Raw genomic sequence first — 24,833 nt, forward strand, 5'->3', positions numbered from 1 at the left:
TTGAGCCAAACTAGTTTATTGTCCACCAGACTCCTTCGGGGGCCCCAAGGGCCTGTTCCCGGCAGCAGGGCTCCAGCTCGGCTCCGGCATCCTGGGGCTCACTCCTCCGCGCTCTGCCTGCTGATGTAGTCCTGCAGCAGCGCCTGCGCCTCTGCCCGCCGGCTCATCTTGGTGGCCTTGCCCTGAAAGCGGCCTTTCTTCCCGGCTCCTTTGCCTTCCAGAACCTCAGCCACCCTTCGGAGTAGACACAGGGAAGCAAGTTACCGAGGAAGCAAATGCCACCAAATATCAGACAGCCTGGAGTTTTTCAGCTGGGTCTAGAGGGAGGGCACAGGAGCGGATGGCTTCTAGAAGTCTTACCAAAGGACTTTATCAAGAGCAAAGAGAACACCGATAGAGTGAGAGAAACGTGGGGAACCATGTCTCTGACAACACTTTAATCCCCCAATACCTGTCTATATAAAACTTGTACAACTGAACAACACCAATACAGCCCATTCTAAAAATGGGCAAAGGACATGGACAGTGCGCCAAAGGGCACACAGATGGCCAACAAGCACGTGAAAAGATGTTTGCAGGCAGTGACTTATTGAACGTGGCTCTTCCAGACGAAGTTTCTAACACCCACCAAATGACCGTCCCCTGCACGGGTCTGCTAAGAAGGTACTGATAGGATTCACGTGTAATTACGAACTGGGTGCCATCCTGCTGTGTATAAAATGAGGCCTCTGAGAAACAAGAGGAGTGGATTCTCGGCCTCTAGACTGGAGATCCATGCCCAGCGAACCACCTGGATCCAGCTGACAGCTGGACTGTCAGAGGAGCAGGAGCAGAACCAGAGCTGGGACAGAGTGGTAGACGATCCAACCCACAGAGCAAGTTTAAGGCGAGTGCTTCTGTGCAGGAGGCTGGCCTGCAGAGCGGGGTGCTGCTGGGCACTGCACTGGGGAAGTTGGGCTTGCTGACCCATGGAAATGGAGTGAGAGCCTTTAGGCTGAGGCTGACTGGAGTGGGGTGCCTCTGAGCACTTAATTCAGGGAGCTGGGTTTGCTGCCCCACGGAACTTGAGCTGAATGCCTTTCAACTGAGTCTTAGAGCAGAGTGGTCTACCCTTTGGGCATTTATTGGCAGACCAGAAACTTTTTAACATGTCCTGGTCAACAACTACCCCGAGCATTTCTCTGGCATTACAACTGTTAACTTCCTTAATGAAGCCTTTATTTGGGAATTTTACCTGTGAGTTTACATGTAGCCATTGCAATGCATATTAGAACCCGGAGATGTGGGATACAAAAAGATTTTTCCTCAGTTGTCTCCTGGTTGCTAGCTCATTGTGTGGTCAGCTGCTTAGAAGTTTTCTCCCTGAGGGCATCATCCATCCAGAGCTGTCAGACCATTGTCCGTGCAACCATAGGTGGGGCTCCCACCCTAGGATAAGGATAGTGATTGTTTCCCTGGAGAGCCCAGAGAAAAGGTCAGCCCACTCAAGGACCACCAAGGTTAGCTTGCCATCTTGAACCTAGGATCCGCCCATCTTGTCACATGTGTACCTAATCCCTCCTCTTCCTATTGCATGTACGTCCCTAGACTGTCTCCCTCCCATTGCTGTACTGCCTACGGTACAATCCCTTTCTGTGAGGTATGTGGTTACCTGTAATGGGGGGGGGGGCGCACGCCCCTAAGTATAGATAAGCCTTGGTTAGAAATACGCTGTCTCCTCCTCTCGTCTCCCACCTGCAGCAAGAGGGGCTGAGGTGAGCATACCATGAAATGTGTCTGACTCCTTTATTTTACTTTCTCTCCTGGCTTTACTATGATCTCTATATAGTATTGCTGTACACTTGCTCCTATGAACCCCATGACATTGTGAGAGGCTGGTTTACTCTAACACGGAGAGATCAAGTCGAGAAGTAAAAGAGATTATGTTAAGACAACTCAACGTTCATGTCTTTAACCATTAAGCAAACAACAACAAAACCCTAAGCCGGGCAAGTTGCCATCAAGGTGATCCACTGAAGACAGGGCAGAACTGCCTCACAGCGCTTTGTTTCCGAGGCTGCAGATCTTACTGCAGCAGATGGCCACACCTTTCTCCTGTGGAGCGAGAGGCTGGCGGGCTCAAACAGTCATCCCTTCAGCCAAGTGCTTAACCACTGCGGCCCCAGGGCTCTTCGTGTGAGCCATGACAGCAGCTACCCACTGCTGTGGAGTCAGCTCCAACCCACAGAAACTCCCCATAGCCTTTCCAAGGCTGTGCATCGTGGGGAGCAGGGCGGTCTCATCTTTCTCCCTCAGAAAGGCCTGTCCAATGCTCACCTGACAGTGCCGCCATTACCCGCCGGCAAGAGGCTGTTGGAGTAGACCAGCCGCGAGCACCCACGGGGGTCCATAGGAGCAAGTGTACAGTTATACCACACAGAGAGAGCTCAGTAAAGTCGTGGGAGAGAGGAGAGAGTGGGATAAAGGAGCCAGACACATGTTACGGTAGCACGCTCACCTCCAGGACGGCCGTGAGCTCAGCAGCCAGGTCCACGCAGCGAGCGGGAGGACGGGGAGGGAGGAGGGGGTCTCTCTTTATTTCTGACCAAGGCCTACATATACTTAGGTCACCACACACGCAACAGGAAGGGGCTGTACAATAGGCATTCCATCGCAGGAAGGGGATGCACTGGGGCGGACACGCAACAGGAAGGGGCTGGATAAAGGGTACACATGTGACAAGATGGGGACCCTAGACTCAAAATGGCATCCTAACTTGGTCATCCTTGAGGGGGCTCGACCTTGCCGCTAGGCTCTCCTGCAAGGAAACAATCTGCTACCCTTACAGAAGGGAGTGGACCCTTAGGGTGGGACAGACTGCACAGTCTGACTGCTCTAGAATCTAGATGGCTGACACACCCCTTAGGGAGAATAACCTCTAAGCGGCTTCCTCTGACCTCCCAGTGTGCAGTCATTGACTATGTGTAGCAAGCAGTGTCTTAGGCTTGGCCCGTATTTGGGGAAGACACCCTGGGGAAAAACCTTTTTATATCTCACAAGATGCAATTCACAAGAGGACAATAACTGTCGATCTCGTTTAGATGAACTGGGCAGGAGGCAGGGGGAGGAGAGGGGCAGTTACTGAGTAGCAGACACTGAGCTCATGCTGAGGAGCCCCGGTGGCACAGTGCCTGCCCAGGTCAGCAGCTGGACCCTACCAGCCCTCGTGGGAGGAAGAAGAGGCTTTTTGCTCCCGTGAAGCCACCGGTGTTCGACCCTACAGGGCTGCTATGAGTCAGAACCGACTCGATGGCAGGGGTTTGCTTCTGGCTGGGGGCTGTGCTAATGGTGGTGAACTAAGTCAGAAAGGCAGAGCGGCATGGCTGTGCACCATGAGCAATGGAATCGGTGCCACCGAATTTTCCACCGAAAACGGCATGGATTGGCAACATGTTTCGGGTATCACTTCAGCCCAGTAAGGAAAATCCCTGCACATGTGCACTGAAGTGCAAGCACGGTGTTCACTATCACAGTGAGTAGGAATCGGAAACAAAGTGTCTCTCCCTGGGGTCGGGGAGTGGTGTAGCTAAAGGAACAGTACTCCAGGGACAGGACAGGACACGGCACTGGGTCGGTGCAGGGGTTAGAAAGACTGGCAGGGCCGCCTGCTACCTGGGAAAGACATTTCCTCCAGCATGTGAGGGGGGATTTCCGTTGGAGCCACCGGGAAAGCTTTGCTCCATTTTATGTCTTCCTTTTCGAAGAGATGATGTCAATGTCAACGCCCAGACGGGGCTGGGAGGGCGCGCCCGGGTCCAGGGAGGGGGGGGCGGCACACAAGGGCCTGCGGAGAGCCTCTGGAAAGCGGAGAGCTGGGGTGGGGGTTGGGGGGGTTGGGGCAGGCAAGTGAGAAAGCAGAGACTGGCAAGCTGAGGGGCCGGTTCTGTCTGGAGAGAGTGGCCGCTGGGCAGTTCCTATTGGCTACTATCACTGGGGAATGGGGCCAGAAGCTCGGAGGCCCTTGTCTATTTTTTTTTCCACCCCCACCCCCTAGCCTATTTTTTTAAAGAAAAATTTTAAAAAAATTTTTAAAAATTAAAAAAAGAAAAAAATAAAAAGAAAAGTGAGAACTTATTTTCATGTAAAAATATCCATTAAAAAAAAATAAAGAGCAGCTTGTCAAATTCAGTGCCGGCCCCGCCCATGGCTGGCACTAGCCCAAAAGGCTGTCACAGAGACACTGTAACTCATGGGCCCTGTTCCTCTGCTGAGGCTCAGGGATAAATTTTGATACAGACATTCAGAAAAAAAGAGAAAAAGAAAAAAAAAAAAAGAGTGACCAGACCAAGTAGTCAGCAGGTCCCTCTCTCTGCCTTAGCACTCAGAGGTCACTCCGACAGTGCACGGGAAACATCTATCCCTGGAAGCAGTCAGGAAGCCCTACGGGCCAGCACGGAGGGTACCGGCGCCCGTGCCGACTCGGCACTGTGGAACCTCTACTAGAGAGAGCCGGGCAAGGGGAGGGAGGGGTTGGAATTTCCATAATGACCACATTCATGATTTAAAAATTTTTGCTTTAATCTCAAAACCCAAAATTTTCCTCCACAAAGGTTTTCTGCACCTCTGCCTAGCTGGCACCTTCCACATCTGCTTCATCTGCCTACTGACACCCAGAGCCTGGGCTTCATGCCCTTATGGGAGGGCAGCTCTTCACAAACCACCCCAAGTGGGGACGGTCCATGAACGCTAGAGCCACCAGGCCTGGGTTCCAGCCTGCGCTCCGCCACTTGAACAGTGACCTCTCAGCCACGTGCTGTGAGACTGGGGCTGACCAGAAGGTCCTCCAAGCCGGAGGGCCTCACAGGCAGTGGGACGGTCTCACCAGCTGAAGGCAGCCTCCCTCTCAGCAGGCCTGTGCAGCGCCAGCCCCCCCGCCACCCCAGCATCCCGAGGTATTACCTGGGTCCCAGATTCTCCACGGCCTCGGCTGGTCCCGCCAGCAGGAAGAGCCCTGCTCCTTTCTCATCGCCCACGGTCAAGAACAGGAGGGTCTCCTAGGAGGGAAGACAGGGAGCTGAGCCCCCATACTTGAGGGCGTGGCTCCGCAGCCCCTAGCCACCAGGGGAGGGGGCAGGTTCCCGAGCGATGCAGCCCCCTGCACTGTGGCTCAGTGTGGTCATTGTTAGATGCCATAGCAACCCCATGCAGGGCGAAAGGAAATAGCACGGTCCTGTCCCATCCTTAGAATCATTCCTGCGCCTGAGCCCACTGTGGCAGCTCCGCGTCCATCCATCCCACTGAAGGCCTTCCTCCCCTTCGCTGCCCACAATGTCCTTCTCCCAGGACTGGTCTCGCAATGGGGCCTGAGAGTGACGGGGAACTTAGGAGCCCGCGTGACACCATGATCAAGCAGTTGGCAGCTAATGGGAAGGCTGGCAGTTCAGAGCCACTAGCCCTCCCATGGGAGAGAGCCGTGGAGTCAGCTCAAACGGAGAAGACAGCCCTGAACCCCATGGGTCAGACCTGCTCCACCCTATGGGTCGCTGCGAGTCAGAACCGGCTGTAGGTTAAACCTTAGGAGGCAGAAGGCCAGGCAGGTGGTGGCCAAGCACACAGTGCCTTCTGTGAGCATCCTCCTTGCAACCTTTCCTGCCCGGGTACCCCTCAGACAGGTGTGACCTTGTGCCACCACGGCTGCCCCTGCCTACTGGCCCTGGGTCCCCCGTCTGATGGCCTCCAAGCAATCTTCAAGGCACAGCTAACTCAATGGGCCCTTCCCCGAAAGTCTCCCCACCCATTCAGGGGACAGGCTCCTCCACCTCTGCTCCCTGCTGCCCCTTGCCACCAGCGGGCAGCGCCAGGTGATCAACGTCAACACCAGGCTAGAAGGGGAGGCCCCTGAGGAGCCAAGTTCCACATGAAGAACGGTGAGGCGAGCCAGGCTTGACCTTCGAGTGCAGGCATTCAAAGGGGAGGGGAGGCGTGGTTCTGAAGCAGATGCATGAGAGACTTGGGACTCTCTTAGGTTTGGAACTGTTTGGATGAGGAAGGGCAACAGAAGGTGGGGGCGGAGGACGCTGGCAGAGGGGGCAGAGGTGGCCTTCTGCAGCCCCGTCAACCGGAAACCCAGCCCTCAGCACCCAAGCACCTGGTGGCTCCGAGGAGCTGGGAAGCTGGCGAGTGCCACAGCCCCAGAGAGGTCGACGCCTCAAAGGGAGCTGGCCTGTGCTAGGAAACTAGCATTGCACGACTCGCCACGGGGCACACTGCGGGTGCTCAGGGGGAGGGACTGCAACTGAGCCCGTTCTTAAAGCCCCTCGCCTCCACTCCTCTCAAGCAGGTCTCTAGTCAGGGTGGGTCCAATCCCATGCCCCCCTTACCTCGGCCCCAACCTCGTTGGCAATGATGTTCATGAACTCAGAATCTCCTTCTTTCCTGCAACAAAGGACACAGACGTGAGGTCTGGGCGGAGGCGGGGTGGTGAGAGCAGGAAGCCCAGTTGCTGCTCATGACGTCTGGCCTCGCTCCGTCCACACAGAGCGCTCTAAAGCTCTGGGCCCCCTGAGCAAAGACTAGGAGTGAGACGGACGTCTAGGCCTCAGAAGCCTATTAACATGCTACGGTTTGCCTCCATCTCCTGGAAACAGGATTCGCCAGGACGCCGGGAGATCTACCGCTAAGGGAGACGAGGGAAGGTGCAGATGGTGGAGCGGAGAGATTGACACCAAACCCAGCAATCTGGTGTTGGATGCGTTTCTTAGCTTCTACGCGGTCTGAAAGCATCGGTGAGTAAACCCACTTCTACCAGCCACGGCACACAGGCCCACCGCTGCTCCCGCCTCGTCTCTGCTCCCGGTCTCTTACCTGTGTAACACGACCACTCCTCCCCAGTCCGGGCTGTTACGGAGGCTGTGGGCGATGTGCACAGCCAAGTCTCTCAGCAGATTCAGGTTGTTCTGGGATGGAGACAAGGATTCAGTTCACAGGCGGAAAGGAGGAGGAGGAGACACCAGCATCCTCCTTCCCGCGCTCTCCCATCTGACAAGCCACACAGCTGTGTGGGCCCAGGCCCAAGTCTGGGCACCGACCCAGCAGCGCCCAGGCCCGAGTGCACCCTCCACAGAACAGCTTACCTTCTGCAGAAGCTTGGTCGAGTTTTGTAGCTTCTTCACTGCCTCCACGTGATCTTCCGCTCCACACCTGGGAGAGAAGGCTCAGTAGACACCTGGCGAAAGGGGGCCCTCCTTCCAGATGGGGACCTGAAGACCTTAAGAGACCTTTGGCAGCTGGGGGGAGGGGAAGGGTGGCTATCAAGAAACCACTGCCAAGGAGGAACCCATTACAAGGATCTGCATGTGACTTCCTCCCTGGGGGACGGACAACAGAAAAGTGGGTGAAGGGAGATGTCGGACAGGGCAAGCATATGACAAAATAATAATTTAGAAATTATCAAGGGTTCATGAGGGAGGGGGGAGCAGAGAGGGAGGGGGAAAATGAGGATCTAATACCAAGGGCTCAAGTAGAAAGCAAATGCTTTGAGAATGATGAGGGCAACAATGTACAATTGTGCTTGACACAGTGGATGGATGTATGGGTTGTGTTAAGTTGTACGAGCCCCTAATAAAATGATTTTTTAAAAGGGTTTTTAAAATATGTTAATAAAGTATTACTTAAAAATAAAGAAAGAAAGAAGCCACTGGCTTGGGTTTAGGTCTGGGTTCCTACCCAGAACCCTTCAACACGTGTGGTCACGTCCTTCCCCTCCCGGGAGGTAAGCCTTTCTGCCGTCCACATTGCTGGGAGGAGAGCTCCAGCCGTGGAGCCCCAGGGTGACTGCGAGCTGAGCGGGCGGGCGGGAGGCGTACTTGAGCAGAGCCGTCAGCGCTTTCTCAGTCCCGTGACTTCTCTCTACCCACTTCAGCACCCGGTTCCCGGCCAGGAAGAGCAGGTTGATTTTGTTCTTTTTCCCTTTCTCGGTTCCCAGAATCTTAATCACCTGCATGAAGAAGGGAGTAACACACGCACACACGGGCAGAAGCCACCGAGCATCACGGAGCCCGAGTGGGGGGGAGCGCCAGCCCCCCGCCCAGCCCTGAAGCAAGGGACGATTGCCCTGAGGATCCCGCAGCAAGGGCCGTCCACACACCACTGCCGGCCGAGCAGGGCCCCCCCCCCCCGCCCCAACTCTGAAGTCCCTTCCTCCCCTACCTGCAGGTCACTGAGATTGCTCACGTGGGTCCCACAGCACATGTTGGAATCAATGCCCTCGATGGTGATGACTCGAATGGGTCCCGAATGATCATCCGGCAAACCCCGGCCCCTCACCTGCAACAGAGGGAGAGGACCTGTCTGAGTTTTAAGGAGGGGGCCCTTGGAAGAGGCCTTCCAGCAGTGCCAGCCCCCTGGCTCACCCCTCACCTGCTCCACCTCCGGATCGGCTAGGCTCAGCTCTCGAACGCTAACGGGCAGCCGGTCCCGGATCTTTTCATTGACGCTCTGCTCGATGGCAGTGACTTGCTCTGCAGTCACACAGGGGCTGTCCAGCTCAATCACACTCCGGAGGCGTCCCAACTCCCTGCAGGGGAAGCAGAGGGGGTCACAGGAGGCTGCTGCTGACGGGGAGGAGAACGACAGGCCCTAAGAAGGCTCAAGTTTCATCCTCACCAAAGGCCTCATAAGCACCCTAAGGCTCAGATGGATATTAGGAATGTGATCAAGGTCATACAGCCAGTGGGTGGGGCAGACAGGATTTGCCCCGTCCTCTGAGCTCCAAATTCCAGGTTCTTTCCTGAGACCAGGTACCTGTTTCTCCTCTCAGCATTGTCTTTCCCTGCCCCTGAGAAGCCCACGCCATGCCCGCCCCGTTCCCCACCACCCCTTCTGTCATGGCTCATTTAAATATCTCAACCTGGCTAGGTGACGGTGACCAGGTGTTTGGCCCAACACTAGTTCAGATGCCGCTCTGGGGAAGTTTGCTAATGTAGTTGCGATTTGTCGTCATCAGGTGGCTTTAAGTAACAGTTATCCTCAGTGATGTGAGTGGGCCTCAACCCATCGGTGGAAGGCCTGTGCGCACTGAGGTTTTCCAGAAAAGCAGGACTTCTGCCTCAAGGCTGTCGCACAGTAAACCCGTGTCCACACTGGCAGCCTGTCCGAGTAGTTCAGGCTCACAAGCCCCTACAGTGGCACGAATCAACCCCTTCCATCACTTTCTACACATATATGTGGAAGCCTGGAAAAGTGTGTGGGGAAATATGGAATTAGAAGACAATGGAATCTTTCCACGAGCTTTCCACAGGCCCCTCAAGGAGCCTATTGGTCCCGTGTCTCAGGAAAACCCTGCCTGGAAGCCCACTCTTGAGGGGAAGGGAGAACCCAGGACAAACACTCGCCTTCCTCATATCCTCCCAATCCCAGGCCCACGACCGAGAGGAGTCCACCAGCTCTAATGCCCCCCACTCACCACGAAGTCGTCTTCCACCCAAACAGATGGTCAGCCACGGCTGTGATGAGGTGCTGCCCTGAGCAAAGAGAGCACAAAGCGGGAGAGCCGTCAGCGCCCCAGGCAGCCACGGCCTCTCCCACCGACACAGAGTCTCACTTGCCGAAGCTCAGACTGCCAGGCACCGAGCACTTCAGGCGCCTTACTGACAACCTTCCCAAGAATCCCTGCAAGAGGCACGAGGATGCCATGTGAGGAAACGAGGCTTTGAGAGATCAAATAACTTGTCGGGGCAATGGAGCTTATCAGAGGCAGAACCAGGATTCGAACTCAAGTTCTAATGTGTTCCACTCACTCATTCAACAGTTATTTACTGAGTGCCTGTGGTAGTTACATAACCCGGGTCCATTTGAGGATCATCAAGAGTGTAGGGGTGGAGTCTAGCCTGTCTAGTCAATGAGGCCTCTGTGTAAGCATGGCCTTCTCCTGAGAATTCTGGGAACTCCTGTATTTTCTCCTTGGAGGCAGGAGACTGACTCTCTCTCTCTCTCTCTCTCTCTGCTCACTCCCATAGAGATTCTCTACTGACAAGACACATGGCATTACACTGATAGACCGCGTGCCCTGGGAACTGGAGGAGCCATGTGGAGACCTGCCAGCACTGAGATGCTTCTACCACCACCATATCCACAAGACTCTGCACCCACTGGCCTGTGATCTTCCTGCATCCAGCGTCATTGCATGTGTTGCGTGAGTCTGAAGAGGACTTTATAGATTGGTATTGGACATAATGGGCTAATATCAGATTTATGGACTTGACCTGGGCTGGGCTGCGATGTTCTCTCAAGATTCAATTGCTCTTGTTTATAAAGCTCTTTCCTATACACATATAGGGGTTTAAGGATTTGTTTCGTGTCTACTCAGGCGAACGGTGCCCACCACACGCAAGGCACAGGGCTTGGCATGAGAGACCCAGCGGTGCCCCGGGCTGATGAGGACAAGGAGGAATTCATTCGAGGATAGCAGAGGGAACGAGGCCTTGAGTGAGGACAACAGACAGCAGCCACATGAAGTCTTGGAAAGCTTTAAGCTGGGGTATGACATGATCAGATCTTCCTTTGGGGGAAAAAACCCAAAACAAACAGGATTCTGGAGGCTGTGCAGAGAATATGGGAGAAACGAGGAGGCGGTCTCCTCTTGTAAAGATTTACAGCCTCAGAAACCTGAGGGAGAGCTACTCTGTCCCAGAGGGTGGCTGCGGTTCAGCATTGACTTGCTCTCCGGCGGCTTCATGTGGAGGCTGGGCTGCAGAGAATCAAGACTGAGAGTGGGGACACCAGCTGGGAGGCCCTTAGGGGCCCAGGGGCAGAGTGAGAAGAGCTAAGACTAGGGTGATGGACCAGTGAGCGCAGTGCAGAGAAACTGGAAAGCTAAGTCGACTGGGCCCAATGGCTCTCCGCAATGACTTCCACAATTGTGTGGCTCGGGACACCCCATACTAAGCTAGTGGATGCTGTCGAAGCAACAGGCTGGAAGGGAGGTTGGAGGGGGCAGCTCCACCCAATTGGGCACGTTAGGTTTGAGTGGCCTGCAGGCCATCCGGATATAAAGTGTGAAGTTCATAAAATCTAGCAGTGATTCTACTATTTTTACTTCTTATATTGCTGTGGGGACCCGAATGAAAGTGAATTCTGCATACCGGCACACAGCTGCCTCTTCCCACAGGTCAACTTCTGAAGCAGCTAAACCCCTTTCTCAATCAATTGTCCGCCGGTGGGACGGTGGCTGCTCTAGTGGCCCCCGCCGGTCTGCGGCCCCACCTACCTGAATGCTGCTGCATGTGGTCAAGCCTGCGCTCCCAGTCCACCCGCACCTGGACCTGGCTCCCGGGGGTCAGGGGCGACTGTGTGAAATGCTCAGCCTGGGAGCCCTGGCGGGTCACTCTCAGCACAGGGACGCCATCGATGGTGCCTCGGTCATCAGGCTGCGGGGACAAGAACGAACGGGCGCGTCCTCAATGGAGGGAGGCGGCACGCGCCCTAGCAACGCCGCTGGAGGGCACGGGCGTGGGGGGCGGACGCAGAACTCCATCTCCCCAGGGAAAGTCGGGGAGCAGGGGGGGGTGTCTACTGTGTCCCACGAGGGGACGGTCTCCGTGTGAACACAGCGCTTCCGCCCAAAGGCGGCAGGAGGAAGGGAAGACCGCGGCTCTGACGCACCGCCGTGGCACAGGGCGGACCCCGGCGGCGGAGCGCGGGCGGGCGGTACCTGTCCGCCGCCCTCGGGGAAAAGCAGCGTGTCCTCCAGCACCACGCGGAAACCGCTCACCGCCTCCTTCTGGCCGCGGCTGCCTTCGGCCTGCAACTCGGCGGGGCAGCAGGACACCACGGTGGTGGTGAACTGAGAAGGGGGAGAAGGAGAGTCCAGCGAGCCGCTGGCCCCGGCACCCGCGCCGCGCGCGCCCTCCTCCCGCCGCCGCGCCGCCGCGCCGCACCTCCCGGGCGTAGCTGTCCCGCTGGCACCGCAACGCCATCGTCCGTTTCTCTCCGGACCGGAAGTGCGGCTGGACGGAGCGCGCGGAGGACAACCTGCGCCGAGGCCGGCGCGCGCGCGCCCCGGGGAACAACAGCGAGTGGTTTGGACAAACTTAGTGAGAGCGCGAATTGCCGGCGTCCGTGATTGGGCAGCGGTTGTTGGAGGATTTGTAAAGCAATCAAACACAACGCCCTGCAACTTCGACCTGCGTTGGTCAGTATGCGGTCTAGCCCCTTAGGCTGTGGGCATATGTGTGCAATTGTGTGTGGTTGTGTGTGTGTTTGGAGGTAGGGGTGTGCCTAACCTCTGGGTCCTGAGGGCAAAAGGAGCAAAAGGCATGGTCCAAACACCTGAAAAAGGATATACATCTCGGGGGGACTGGGGTGCTAATAAGGAGCGATGAGTACAAAGTGGGTGCATAAGCAAATGTGGAGAAGAAAGCTGATGGTGCCCAGCTATCAAAAGATATAGTGTCTGGGGTCTTAAAGGCTTGAAGGTAAACAAGCGGCCATCTAGCTCAGAAGCAACAAAGCCCACATGGAAGAACACACCAGCCTGTGTGATCACGAGATGTCAAAGGGATCAGGTATCAGGCATCAAAGACAAAAAAAAAAAAACATCATTGTGAATTACGGGGAGTGCAGAGTGGAGACCCAAAGCCCATCTATAGGCAACTGGACATCCCCTTACAGAAGGATTGAGGGGAGGAGATGAGCCAGTCAGGGTGCAGTGTAGCAATAATGAAACATACAACTTTCCTCTAGTTCCTAAATGCTTCCTCCCCTCACTATCATGATCCCAATTCTACCTTACAAATCTAGCTAGACCAGAGGATGTACACTGGTACAGATAGGAACTGGAAACACAGGGAACCCAGGACGGATGAACCCTTCAGGACTAGCAGTGAGAGTGGCGATATCTGGAAGGCGGAGAGAAAGGGGGAACCGATTACAAGGATCTACATATAACCTTCTCCCTGGTAGATGGACAACAGAAGAGTGGGTGAAGGGAGACGTTGGACCTTGTAAAATTTGACAAAATAATAATTTTTAAATGATCAAGGATTCATGAGGGAGAAAAATGAGCTGATATTAAGGGCTCAAGTAGAAAGCAAGTGTTTTGAGAATGATGATGGCAACAAATGTACAAATGTGCTTGACACAATGGATGGATATATGGATTGTGATAAGAATTGTACGAGCCCCCCCAAAAAATGATTTTTTTTTAAAGAATGAAAATGTTCTAAAATGGACTGGGGTGATAATTGTGGAACTCTTCTTGATGCGAATGAACTATGCAACTGTACGGTGTGTTATATGCCAATAAATTTGTTTAAAAGTATATAATAAATCACTAACAAATAAACAATATGCTATTTCATAATTAAAAGAAAGTTTGAACCAGCTATGACCTGTCCCACTGCCTCCTAGTGGCTTACTACACATAGTGAGCCTGCAGAGCAGGTTGCTGGGTTTGAACAGCTAACCTGACAGTTAGCAATCCAATGCCTAACTCAGGTCCACCAACGACCCTCTGCACTCTTGCATCTTGGCAGGCATAAAAGATGTTGGAGGGTGGAGCATTCTCATTGTGAGTGGGAGTGGGGCTGGAGCAACTTGATAAGGGAGCCATTCCCCAAAATCTGTCAAAACGGGTATCTACTCTTTTACTTCAAGCTCATGTGTTCCAGAATACTATTAAAACATCACAGACCTTTTCCTTTTTTCCCTACCGTTTTATGGGTCATGGGCATTTCTTTCAGGCTCTGTTGGTGAGTACAATCTACCAATGCCGAGCCATTTGCGCCGCCTAGAGGTCGTACTGCGGAAATTTACCCTACATATTTGAACATCTCTGTAAAGTTCTAGCTACATTTAAGAATGTTACCGGCAGCATTGTTTGAAAATAGCAAAAGGTTAACAACAATATAAACGTCTTTCAGTAAAGAACCATCCAAGTAAATTGTAGAAAATAAAGTCAATGGGTATCTATGCAATGCTGAAAAAGAATGAGATAAATCTATTTGTGCTGATATAAAGATCTCCAACATCTATTAAGTATGATGTAAGATATATGTGTGTGTGTGTATATATATATATATTGTGTGTATATATATATATTATATATATATATACACACACACATATATAATTAAAGCCTTTATTAAAGAGCTGGACCAAGGGTAGGCTAGTACCTGGAAACTTCTTGATCCAGAACAAAGAAATTTCAAAATTCTTATAGTTCACAATAAGGGGCTGGCTCAGGGGGAGGGGTATTCTAGCTGTTACATTCTTATCCGTTTGGCAGGGTAATGGGGGTGGGTGGGGGAACAGCACAGTTGCAGGTGCTAATTCTTAGGGGATAGTATGCATTTCTTGCTAATTGGGCAGGCTGAGCTTGGACACCTCTGGAAGAGTCAAGGTCTCCTTGGAGGAGCTGGAAAAGGGAAGAGGAGCAGGGGGAGGCTAGCTGCTAGCAGGGGTTAGAGGAAGTATGAAACAAGACAGCATGTTAATCTAGGTGACTACACATAGTATTGTTCCAATTGCATAGACATAAACAGACATTGTATTCCATTTTCTATTAGTAATAGAAACCATGAATAATGCTACGCTTATTCTATATCTTTTTAAAATTTATTTTTAAATTTTTATTGGGGGCTCGTCCAACTCTTATCATAATCCATACATACATCTATTGTGTCAAGCACATCTGTAGATTTATTGCCATCATTTTCAAAACATTTTCTACTTGAGCCTTTGGAATCAGCTCCTGTATCTTTTCATTTTATCAATTATACCTTATAGCCATATAAAATGTCGGTATCATGGAATCTATAATATATAACTTTTAATTGCTCATATTAATTATCCCTGAGAACTTGCAAATTTAAATTAAAATTTTATAAATACACATTTATATTATTATAATGTCTTTACTGTATCCATGTTATTTATATCATTCTTAAAGGTTAATCTTTAAATAAACCTCAGTTCCATGGGTTTAAGGCCAAAGTCAGTGGCTAATGCATTTTGCTTAAGTCACTGTCTCTTGTCCATGCCCCCGCCCCCTGTAAAAAATAAAGAACAAAAACCCATCGCAGTCAAGTTGATTTTGAGGACCTATAGACATACTTTTCAAGACCGTAAATCCTCATGGAAGCAGACTGCCACATATTTACCCCACATCGTAGCCGGTGGACTCAACCCACCAATCTTTCAGTGAGCAGTAAAGCACTTAACCCCTGCACCACCCAAACCAAAAAACCAAAATCTCTGCCATTGATTGAGTCGATGTCGACTGATAAGAACCCTGTAGGACAGAGCAGAATTGCCCCTGTGAGTTTCCAAGACCATGACTCTTTTACAAGTGTGGAAGGCCTCGTCTTTCTCCAAGTAGCAGCTGGTAGTTTTGAACTGCTGACCTTGTAGTTAGCAGCTCAATGCTGATCACACAATGTGTTACCAGGGCTCTTTTGGGTACAGGTTGGGCACTCAAAAAATAAATGTGTGGAGAGCAAATGTTTGGAGAATGATGAGGGCAACAAATGTACAAATGTGCTTACAACTATTGACGTATGTATGGATTGCTATGAGTTGTATGAGCCCCAATAAAATGATTTTTTTTATGTTTGTGGATCAATGGAGTGGCTTAGGAATGGAGGGGTAAACAAACAAGAGTATGATCCAGAGCAGGGTTTCCCAGAGTGGGAGGTACCACCCTCGGGGGGCGGGGGGCTGAAACCATCCAGGGGGTGCTGCAAAAGCGAATGCCTACACTTTATGCTAGATTATGGGCTACGGTACAAAAGTTTTTGATTGCCAGAGTGTGCGGAGTAATTTTGTTTCTGAAAAGGTGGCAGTTTGGGAACTCAAGAATTAGAGTAACCTCTAGTTTAAAATGCAAGGAAAAAATTCCTGTCATGTGCAGAAAGCTCTGAGGTGAGGCTCCTGACTGGTTCCCGGGATAGCAGGATTTGCCATGTAAGGAAAGGCTGGTTTCTGCGCTAGGGAATCAGAACCCAGGTCTGGACATAGTTAAGCCCCCGGCTTGATCACAAGCCGTCTTTCTACATGCCCAACCCTTTCTGTGGGAGGGAATCTTAGAGGCAGAAGAGGTTTGGCTGCAGGGGAAGAAGCAAAAGAAGGAGAGAGGCAAAGTGCAAATCCTAGAGCTTTATTATGATCCTCGGGCACTGAAGAGTGGCCCGAACACCGAGATGAGTCAATGATGGGTTCGAAGGCCCACCAGTCTCTTCTTCCTTCCTCGTCCTGCCCCGATGCAGCAGCAGCAGGTCAAGTGCCTAGGAGGGAAATCAAGCGTGACAGGAACCCTAATACAGAGCTTCTCGCAGGTGACTGCAGTATCTACAGTTAGGTTGAATGAATTATTGAGCTGAAACCACGAGCAATGTAAGTGAAGACATTTGCTCTTTTTAAAAAATGGCTTTCACATCAAACGTACACGGAGCAGAATATTTTGGATCATAGTCTATTGATTCTCCATAGCTTTTATGAAAAAATAAATAGCTAGAAACGTGTGTGAGTTCAAGTTCTGTTTAAGTTAGTTCGATGGTGCTAGTGAAATTGATGAGTGGCGCTGGATCCCACCAATGTCTTCTCTGAGGTCGAGTGCTCTCGGCTCACACAAGCAATTGATAAGCAATCCCTGGGTTACTAATCCATTCTGTTCCTAAGTCTGCCTTTAAATTAAATTCGTATTTACGTCAAAAGAAACAGGTCTAACTCGTATCTAACAAACTAGTCAAATGTTTGTCTTAATATACAGTTTATAGTGTGCCTATCTGTGCATTTTTCTATGCATTAAAAAAACATTTCCAGATACACTAAAACATTTAACATAATAACCACAATAATTAAAATATGTTGACATACACAACAAAGTAGCACCCATGTGTTATTACAAACCACTGTACATACCTCAAACATTTTTTGTTTAAATAAATAAAAATCTCCTAGGGAAGTTCAGAGACCCCAGAGGGCCTGGGGGCCACCCTGTGAGCTAACAACGGCCAGGGCTCTGCCTCTTCCAAAGGGCTGGCAGCCAGCCACCATCTTTCCCCAGCTTTATGGTGTCGCAGCAAACTAGTTACCTGGTGCCTCAGCGCCGTCAGAATCATCCTGGGGAGGAAAAGACGGAAGCTTCAAGAGTCCGGCCAGCATCTGCGTTCACAAACGCTGCTCCCACCTTCCACACTCTAAGCTCCCTCTCGTGCGTCTTTAACCAGGCAGCATCTTGGGCGGCTAATGGGGCAGACCTAACCCCTGAAAAACCGCGGTACACAATAAAGAGCACGCTGCCGCACAGCATTAAGTTTCAGAGTTGCGCTGAGTTCTGTTCTGAGTAAAGACACTCCACGGGGCCAGTCTGCTGGCGGGTGGAGGCGTTGAGGGGGTGGTGAAAGGAGGTTGCCCTGCCGGAGTTGTCTAAAGGCTGGAAGAGAACACTCGACCTTGTGGGTCAAGTTGAGATTTGGCTAACCAACGCTGAACAGATACCGTGCGCCAGGGACCAGGATGGGCACTTCTTCTGAAGGGTGGAAAAGGACCCCGGGGCCCCAGGGCAGCAGGATTCACTCACATCCAGGTCATCCATCGCAGGGGGCGGGGCCTTGGTGCTGACCTTCTTCAAAAGCTGGTGGGAAGAGAAAAGGCGTCACAAGGGAGAGAGGGGTGAGGGACGAGAAATCTGTCTGTGGATGGACCGAGGGAGACCTTGCCCAGCCAGAGCCAGCCAGGCAACGGCCCCTTCTTCAAAGCCCCAAGACATCACTGGAATTGGTCAGAGAAAAGAAAATTGATATGCTCTTGAAAAGGAAATTGAAATACACACACACACACACACACAGGACACGCTCCTTACGAGTGCAGGTTGGTGTTAAAGTTCTTTACAAGATCAATAAATAAAAGCTGACACCAGGAAACCCAATTATTTATACATAACAAGAAAACTCGCTGCCATCAGGTCAATTCTGACTCATGGTGACCCTACAGGGCAGGGTAGAACTGTCCTTGTGAGGAGACTCTAACTCTTCTTCACGGAGCAAAAAGCCTCATCTTGCTCCTGAGGAGCTGCTGATGGTTTCAAACTGCTGACCTTGTGGTTAGTAGCCCGTGGGAAAGGTGCTGTTTGGGGAAACTAGGGAGTTCCTTTGTGGCGTCCATTCCACACTGCTGACTTTGACTTCCCACAAAGCTGTCTGGTTTGGGGGGGCGTGCGAGTGCGGGCGAGAGGAAGTAACACAGAGACTGGAAGTGGGAATCTGAGTTAGGGAAGAGTGGGGAAAGATTTTGCCAAACTTTCCCAGAACACAGTCTCTGCTCTGTGGCTAGCTGAATCTGCTTATACAATCTAACGATGGAACTGTCATGTCTCTCACCCGGACTAAATAAACATTGTGCAAGACAGGTTAAGAGTGTTAGCACCGATGAGTAGCCTGCCGGGGAAGCTGGGGGTTTCCGGCTGACGCTGACGACAGCTGCAAAACTGTGTAGCGAGCCGCAGAGGGTGATCAAGATAAGCAGGACGTGGCTGGTGTCTCTCACCTCGGCATAGTGTTCCACGTGAGCCAGCTCCGTCTCTTCATCCCCTTCCCAGTCCCTCCAGTTATCAAAGTCCACAGACAGCCACACTGGCTGAAAGAGAAACACGGTGTCACCAGCCATCAGGGCAGCAGCACAAATGCACGGAGGATGGCAGAAAGGGTCACTGGGGTACAGTTCCTCCACAGCACCCCTCCCCCTTCAGGCCGCAAAGAGTTACTAGACACTACTGAGTTCCACGCGCAATGCCACACGTGGTGGCCGTTGTCCTTAGGAGCTGTCCAGTCCACTCTGACTCACAGCGACCCCAGGGCCCCTTGCACATCAGAAGGAAACACCGCCGCTCCTGTGGCCTCCTCCCAACCGCCTCGTGCTTGAGCCCTTTGAAGCAGCCGTTGTGTCCACCCAACTGGTGGGAAGTCTTCCTCTTATTCGCTGCCCACTAGACATTGTAAGGACTCAAAAAGGAAGCCGTCTGCCAAGCAGGAGGTAAAGATTAACTAGAGAGCTAATCGACGCGGGCGGCAAAGCACATAAAAGTCAAACCAATGTGACCGACAAACTGCAGTCCTGGGGGTCAGAGGAGACCCTGCAAGGTTCGTGTCCCAGAGTTCTTACCTTTTCCAGGGAAAGAAGTTACCCGTGCATCCATTTAACAATATGCATTGAACCCGTACTATGGGCTAGTCCGTGAGCTTGGCTTTGGGACTTTAAAAGTTCAAACAATGTCCCAGCCATCGAGACCTAAGTGGAACGAGGCGATGGAAACGAATCATGGGGCACGTGGGTAACTGGGTGATGTAGGGGGCCTCTGGAATACAAGTACCAGGCGTCTTCGAGACGCAGGGATGTGGAGGGGGAGCTGGGTTCGGTGGGCGTGTGCTATGGCAGTGGACGTTGTCCAGGGAAAAGGCACAGCTTGGACCAAGGGACCGGAGCCAGAAGCAGCCTGGTGAGTGCAAAGGGACTGCAGTTTGCCGAGGCTGGAACAGCGCGCTGGAAGCAGTGAGCACTGCGATAGGCGGCTGCCCAAGGGCAAGACGGCGAGATCTCTGTGCGGCCTTGTGTGTCTCGCCAAGGGGCTTGCCCTTGAAAGGCAGGAACTTACAAGCTCAAACGCCTGCAAGAGTCAGGGAGATGGTGACAAGGAATCAGGTCAGGTGGCGCCTCCGCCTCATGTAAAGCTCCAGTGCCAGGCATTGGGGCTTGAGACTCAGTGTGTCTGTTCACCTCTAGTGTTCAAGGTGTCATCTCCATTTTCACCCCCTCTGCAGTCCATTCTCTTTGTTGTTAGCAGGCACCGAAAAATGTGCACCAATCCAACTGTTTCAACATGCTCAGGCCCAATGGCATTGGTTAGTCTTCGAAATGCACACCCTCCTGCCCTCCAGTCCTGGGTTGTCCCACCCTCATCAGCATCAGCTCACGGCCCTCCGAGGTTCCGCTCTTACCTTCTGAAGTTGCTGTTGGTGAGTTTGATCTCACAAAGAAAGTTTTTTGTTTTTTTGTTTTTAGATGGTTCTTAAGAGAGTCGAATGAATGCTCAAGGCAGACCTTCTTTATGAGTTAGGACAAACTTTGAATATCTGTTTAGGAAGAGCTGGTGGTGGCAGGGGTCGAGCGCTGGGCAGCTTGCTACAAAGCCTGGGGGCTGAACCCAGCGGCCACTCGGCGGGAGAAAGACGGAGCAATCGGCTTCCGTCAAAATTCACAGCCTTAGAAAGCCTGTGGAGCAGTTTGACTGCCCCATAGGGTCCCTAGGAACCGGACTCAGCTTGATAGGAGTGGGCTGGGTTGGGCTTACTGTTGGGTTTTAAGACTTCATGGCTTATTTTTCCTTTAAGGTTTCAAATGATCCCAGGGGAAGATCTCCACATTTTAACATATCAATAAAGTAAGCAATCAAAACCCTTTGGAACCACGTGAAGACTGCTAAATCAAATGTACCCAAGACCCAGCCAGCAGGTCGCTAGTGCTCAAACTTCAGGTGAGAAGAAAGCACTGGCCGGGCTTCAGTGGGAAAAGATGGCCTAGTGTGTGTTTTACAAAGACGGGGCCCAGGCCAGCAGGGGGAGGACTGACAGAGGGCCAGAAACTAGGCAACACTCACAAGTCCGTAAAGATGCTCTGAACTAAGCCCAGTGGAGGATTCAAGACTACTGACATGGTCACTGTCAAAGGATCCTGCTCCCAAAGAGGAAAATGCAGAAAGGAATTTCAGACTCTTACAGAATCCAGATTAGAGCCACAGGGGCTGATGAATCATGGAAACTTCTGCCCTGAGGGCATCTTAAACCTTACGTTTTAAAAATCCACTTTACTCTCCAGCGCTGACGACCTCCCGGTGATCATGTCTCTCACAAAGGATTTCCTTCACTCTTCTCCCAAAAAGGAGAAGAGAAAACACAAGAAGCTTGAAGTGCCTGGTGCCGAGCCCCAACTCCTACTTCATGGGTGTCAAATGCCCAGGCTGCTATAAAATCACCATGGTCTTCAGCCAGGCACAAACAGTAGTTTTGTGTGTTGGCTGCTCTACTGTCCTCTGTCAGGAGGACAAGCAAGGCTCACAGAAGGATGCTCCTTCAGACGGAAGCAGCACTAAAAGACCCTGAGTCGAGATGAGTGGGAAACCATTCTAATAAACCCATTTTGGATACAAAAAAAATCCCCTTTACTCATCTTAAAACCAAACAATAGTTTAGCTTAACTAATTATATATATATATATATATATATATATATATATATATATATATATATATATATATATATGTAAAGTCTGCCTTCAGCATTGTGCTCTTTTCAGAGCTATCTATGTAGGTTCAGACTGACAACAGCAACTCAACTAGACAGACAGGAACCTTGGGGGCCGGTGAGTTTACGTCCATGGGGGAGAAACCATTAGAAAAGGTGAGAAGGGTCCCACAATGTGGAGACTGTCATCAAGGTCACCGAGTGGTGTACGTAGAAACAGTTGAGTGGGGGCACCGAGTTTGTGTTCCTAGTGGTGGAACCATTTGGAAAAGGATATCAATCGTGGTTGAACAACACGAAGAATATAATCAATGGCACTGAATTACGTGTGGAAGTTGTGGAATTGGAGCATGTTTTGTTGTGTATATTTCTGCCACAAGTAGGAAAAAATGTATATAAATGATAATTAATACAAGGAAGAAGACTGTGTTCTAGAATTGAATGTGGTGATAATTGTACAACTCTTCATTGATATGATGGAATTATTGAATTGTGTAACATGGAGATGAAGTGCTAATAAAACTATTAAAAGAAAACTTGAATTGGTATATATTTTTGCTATATATAGTTTCCATGACAAAAAATAAAGTTTTTAATATATATATATGAACATATATGAGGGGGCTTCAGAAAGTTCATAGAAATCCATAACTTATCCACTCTATTTTTCCACAAACTTTGCATGTGATTATAGATATATATACGCACGTATTGACATGTATAGAATTATGTATAGAATTATACATAAGAATGTTGGAGGTGTCAAACTGACAGGACTCAGGGAGTGATGAAGGCACTCTGGAGACATTGTGAGTTAGGCACTGAACTGCTAAACTCCAAGGTGGCAGTTCAAACACTCCAACACTCCAGCCACACCAGGGGAGGAAGATGAGGCTGTATGCTCCCATAAAGAATTACAGTTGTTGATGTATGTATATGTATGGATGGTGATAAGAGTTGTATGAGTCCCTAGTAAAATGTAAAAAAAGAAAAGAGGAGAAAAAAATGATTAGGGCAAAGAATGTACAGATGTGCTTTATACAATTGATGTATGTATATGTATGGATTGTGCTAAGAGTTGTATGAGCCCCTAATAAAATGTTTTAAAAAAAGAAAAGAATTACAGTTGCAGTGTGGATTGTTAAGAACCCCATGGTAGTTACATAATCTGTTGTCAACTTGAGACTTAAGAATGGAGGGGTGGAGCTTAGGCTGTCAATCAGGTTGCACTTTGATGACCATATTTGGTGGCACTAAGGAGAGAAAGCTCACGGGAGGCGTGGCACATGCTCACTCCCTACGGGAGCAGGCAAGACCCATGATCTCTGCTAGAGCCCTGGAGGTGAAGGAGCCACGTGGAGAGCCACGTGGAGCCTCCTGCTAGCGCTGAGATGCTTCTGGATCCACGAGACTTTCCGCCCACTGGCCTGTGATCTGCATTCAGCGTCATTGCATGTGTTTCATGAGTCTGAAGACGAACTTATATAGATTGGTATCGGACATGTGAGCTAGTATCGGACTTATGGACTTGATCTGGACTGGGCTGAGTTGTTTTCTCAATAGTCAATTGCTCTTGTATATAAAGTCCTCTCTTATACACATACGAGTGCCTATGAATTTGTTTCTCTAGTCAACCCTAACCCAAACCCCCAATAAAATGATTGATTAAAATAAAAAAAGAATTCCAGTTGGAACCCCAACAGAAGACTGTAGGAATCAGAATCAACTTGATGGTGGGGGATTTGGTTTTTTGGTTTGGTGAGGGATTAAAGGTTTTTTTGGTGGTGGCTAGGTTGGTTAGGTTTGGTTAGGATCAGTAGTTTAAACCCACCAGCTTGATCCCCAGAAATTAGATGTGGCCATCTGCTCCTGCAATGATAAACAGTCCTGGAAACCCTAAGCAGTTCCGCTGGTCCTATGGGGTCACTAGGAACCAGTCCACAGCAGTGGGTTGAGTGAGTGAGTGAATAGGTGGGGGGGGGGGGGGAAGGCAGGTGAGTGTAATTCCCTAGTATGACTTGGGTCCTGGGGAACATGGACAGAGAGCACCAGAGAAGGAACAGGGGCTCCCGCAAACCCACCTTGGTATCCTCCTTGGTGAGGCGGGGCCAGGCCACATTCTCCTTCCACTTCCTCACAAAGCAAGTAATGGAGCGGCTGGAGCGCTTATCCTGGGAGTCCTGCCAGATAGAGCACCTCCGTCTTAAGGCGTAAGGTTTAGAGTGAATCTCCAGTGTCCTGGGGCCTGCTTTCCAGCCAGATCTCACCGTCCTCACCCGCCATGCCTACCTTGGAGTTCACCTTTGCATAGAACTCAATCTCGTTGCACATCTCCACTCCGTCGGCGTTCTTGCAGCTGAAAAGGCACGGTAGCTGAGGGCCGTGGGGAAGGAGAGGTTCCTGGGCAGCCTGGCCGGCCGGGAGGGGAGAGCCGTTACCTGAACACCAGGCGGTGGTCCTCCAGGAGCACGCGGGCATCCGTGCTGTCCTCAACGCAGAACTCCATGAACACGTACTTGGGCCTGTCGTACCACAGGGTCCGGGCGTGCAGCCTGAAGGGGAGTGGAGGTGGGCTTCAGAGAGGTGAGAGAGGCAAGACTGAGGGGTCTTTGGGAAAGGTGGGGGAGAGGAGATACAGGGACACTTGATGCCACAGGAGACAGACAGGAGTCAAGGAAGCAGGTGAAGGTGGGGGGGAGGGGGGTCTGTGTGATGATGGTCAAACTTGGAACCAATCCCAAATGCGAGAATACAGAGGTAGAAAGGTGGGCAGTTAGGGAGAAGTCACTGAAGTCACACTGCCTCTCATCCCACGGTACAGAGGAAGCCTGGGGCGGGGGCGGTCCTGAGATGCCCTTGGGACTGTGCCTGGGAAATGGGGGACAGGGGCTCCCCAAGGGGGAAGACTGGAGGGGTAACAAGGGGCTCCAGCGACCGGAGACACTCACGTCGCCATGGCGGCTCCAGCGGCCCGGTCGGGTTGAGCGTCCCCAGAGGCCCTCTATCTTTAGATCCGGCCGCCCCACAGCTGCTCCTCCTTTTATGGTGGGGAGAGGGGGCGGGGGAGCACAGCCCGGCCGCGGACTGGGCCATTCATTGCATTTGGGAGGGCTCTGTGAGAAAAGCACAGCCCAGGGGTCCTCAAACTTTTAAAACAGGGGCCACTTCACTGTCCCCCAGACGCGTTCCAGGGCCGGACTATAGTTAAAAAAAAACTATGAACAAATTCCTATGCACATTGCACATATCTTATTTTGAAGTAAAAAACAAAACGGGGCAAAAACGCCCGGCGGCCTGGATAAATGTCCTGGGCGGGCCGCATGGGGCCGCGGGCCGAAGTTTGAGGACCCCTGAATCAGGGCAAGCGCCAAACCAGACGGAAACACAGAGCGACGGGTGCCCCGGAGGCCGTCCGAGGCTTATTCCTCCAGGCGCCTCATTCACCCTACGCCCTAAAAATAAAAAAAAAGAAAGAGAGAGAGAGAGAATTAATTATTGGCCCGAATTAAATCTCAGGGGTGGGGCGGGCTGGGGAGGCCGCCCTGGAAGACAGCTGGCCTG

General features: G+C 51.3%; 1 protein-coding gene and 1 non-coding gene across 4 annotated transcripts; one reads left to right on the forward strand and one right to left on the reverse strand.

Moving 5' to 3' along the window:
- LOC142459897 (alanyl-tRNA editing protein Aarsd1) lies at positions 1-24,782 on the reverse strand. 3 transcript variants are annotated; one of them, XM_075561897.1, is made up of 17 exons: positions 24,221-24,241; positions 23,711-23,824; positions 23,562-23,628; positions 23,354-23,452; positions 18,523-18,612; positions 17,558-17,611; positions 11,690-11,821; positions 11,246-11,405; positions 9,443-9,500; positions 8,398-8,554; positions 8,188-8,304; positions 7,845-7,975; positions 7,113-7,179; positions 6,844-6,935; positions 6,360-6,414; positions 4,939-5,033; positions 1-234 (listed from the first exon to the last, which is right to left on the reverse strand). In XM_075561897.1, the coding sequence occupies exons 1-17, from the start codon at positions 24,226-24,228 to the stop codon at positions 99-101; spliced, it is 1,632 nt and encodes a 543-aa protein (XP_075418012.1). In that variant the 5' UTR covers positions 24,229-24,241; the 3' UTR covers positions 1-98. The 3 variants fall into 3 exon arrangements, with proteins under 3 accessions (XP_075418012.1, XP_075418009.1, XP_075418010.1); XM_075561894.1 differs by lacking the exons at positions 17,558-17,611; positions 18,523-18,612; positions 23,354-23,452; ... (1 more) ...; positions 23,711-23,824; positions 24,221-24,241 and adding an exon at positions 11,916-12,022; XM_075561895.1 differs by lacking the exons at positions 1-234; positions 4,939-5,033; positions 6,360-6,414; ... (6 more) ...; positions 11,246-11,405; positions 11,690-11,821 and adding exons at positions 16,113-16,259; positions 17,070-17,097 and having other exon boundaries at positions 24,221-24,782.
- LOC142460528 (small nucleolar RNA SNORA5) lies at positions 4,150-4,281 on the forward strand. The gene has a single exon (XR_012786717.1). It is a non-coding gene; the product is annotated as a small nucleolar RNA SNORA5 (small nucleolar RNA).
- Positions 24,783-24,833: the final 51 nt, after the last annotated feature.

This window comes from Tenrec ecaudatus, chromosome 10 (assembly GCF_050624435.1).
Source record: "Tenrec ecaudatus isolate mTenEca1 chromosome 10, mTenEca1.hap1, whole genome shotgun sequence".
NCBI classification, from domain to species: domain Eukaryota; kingdom Metazoa; phylum Chordata; class Mammalia; order Afrosoricida; family Tenrecidae; genus Tenrec; species Tenrec ecaudatus.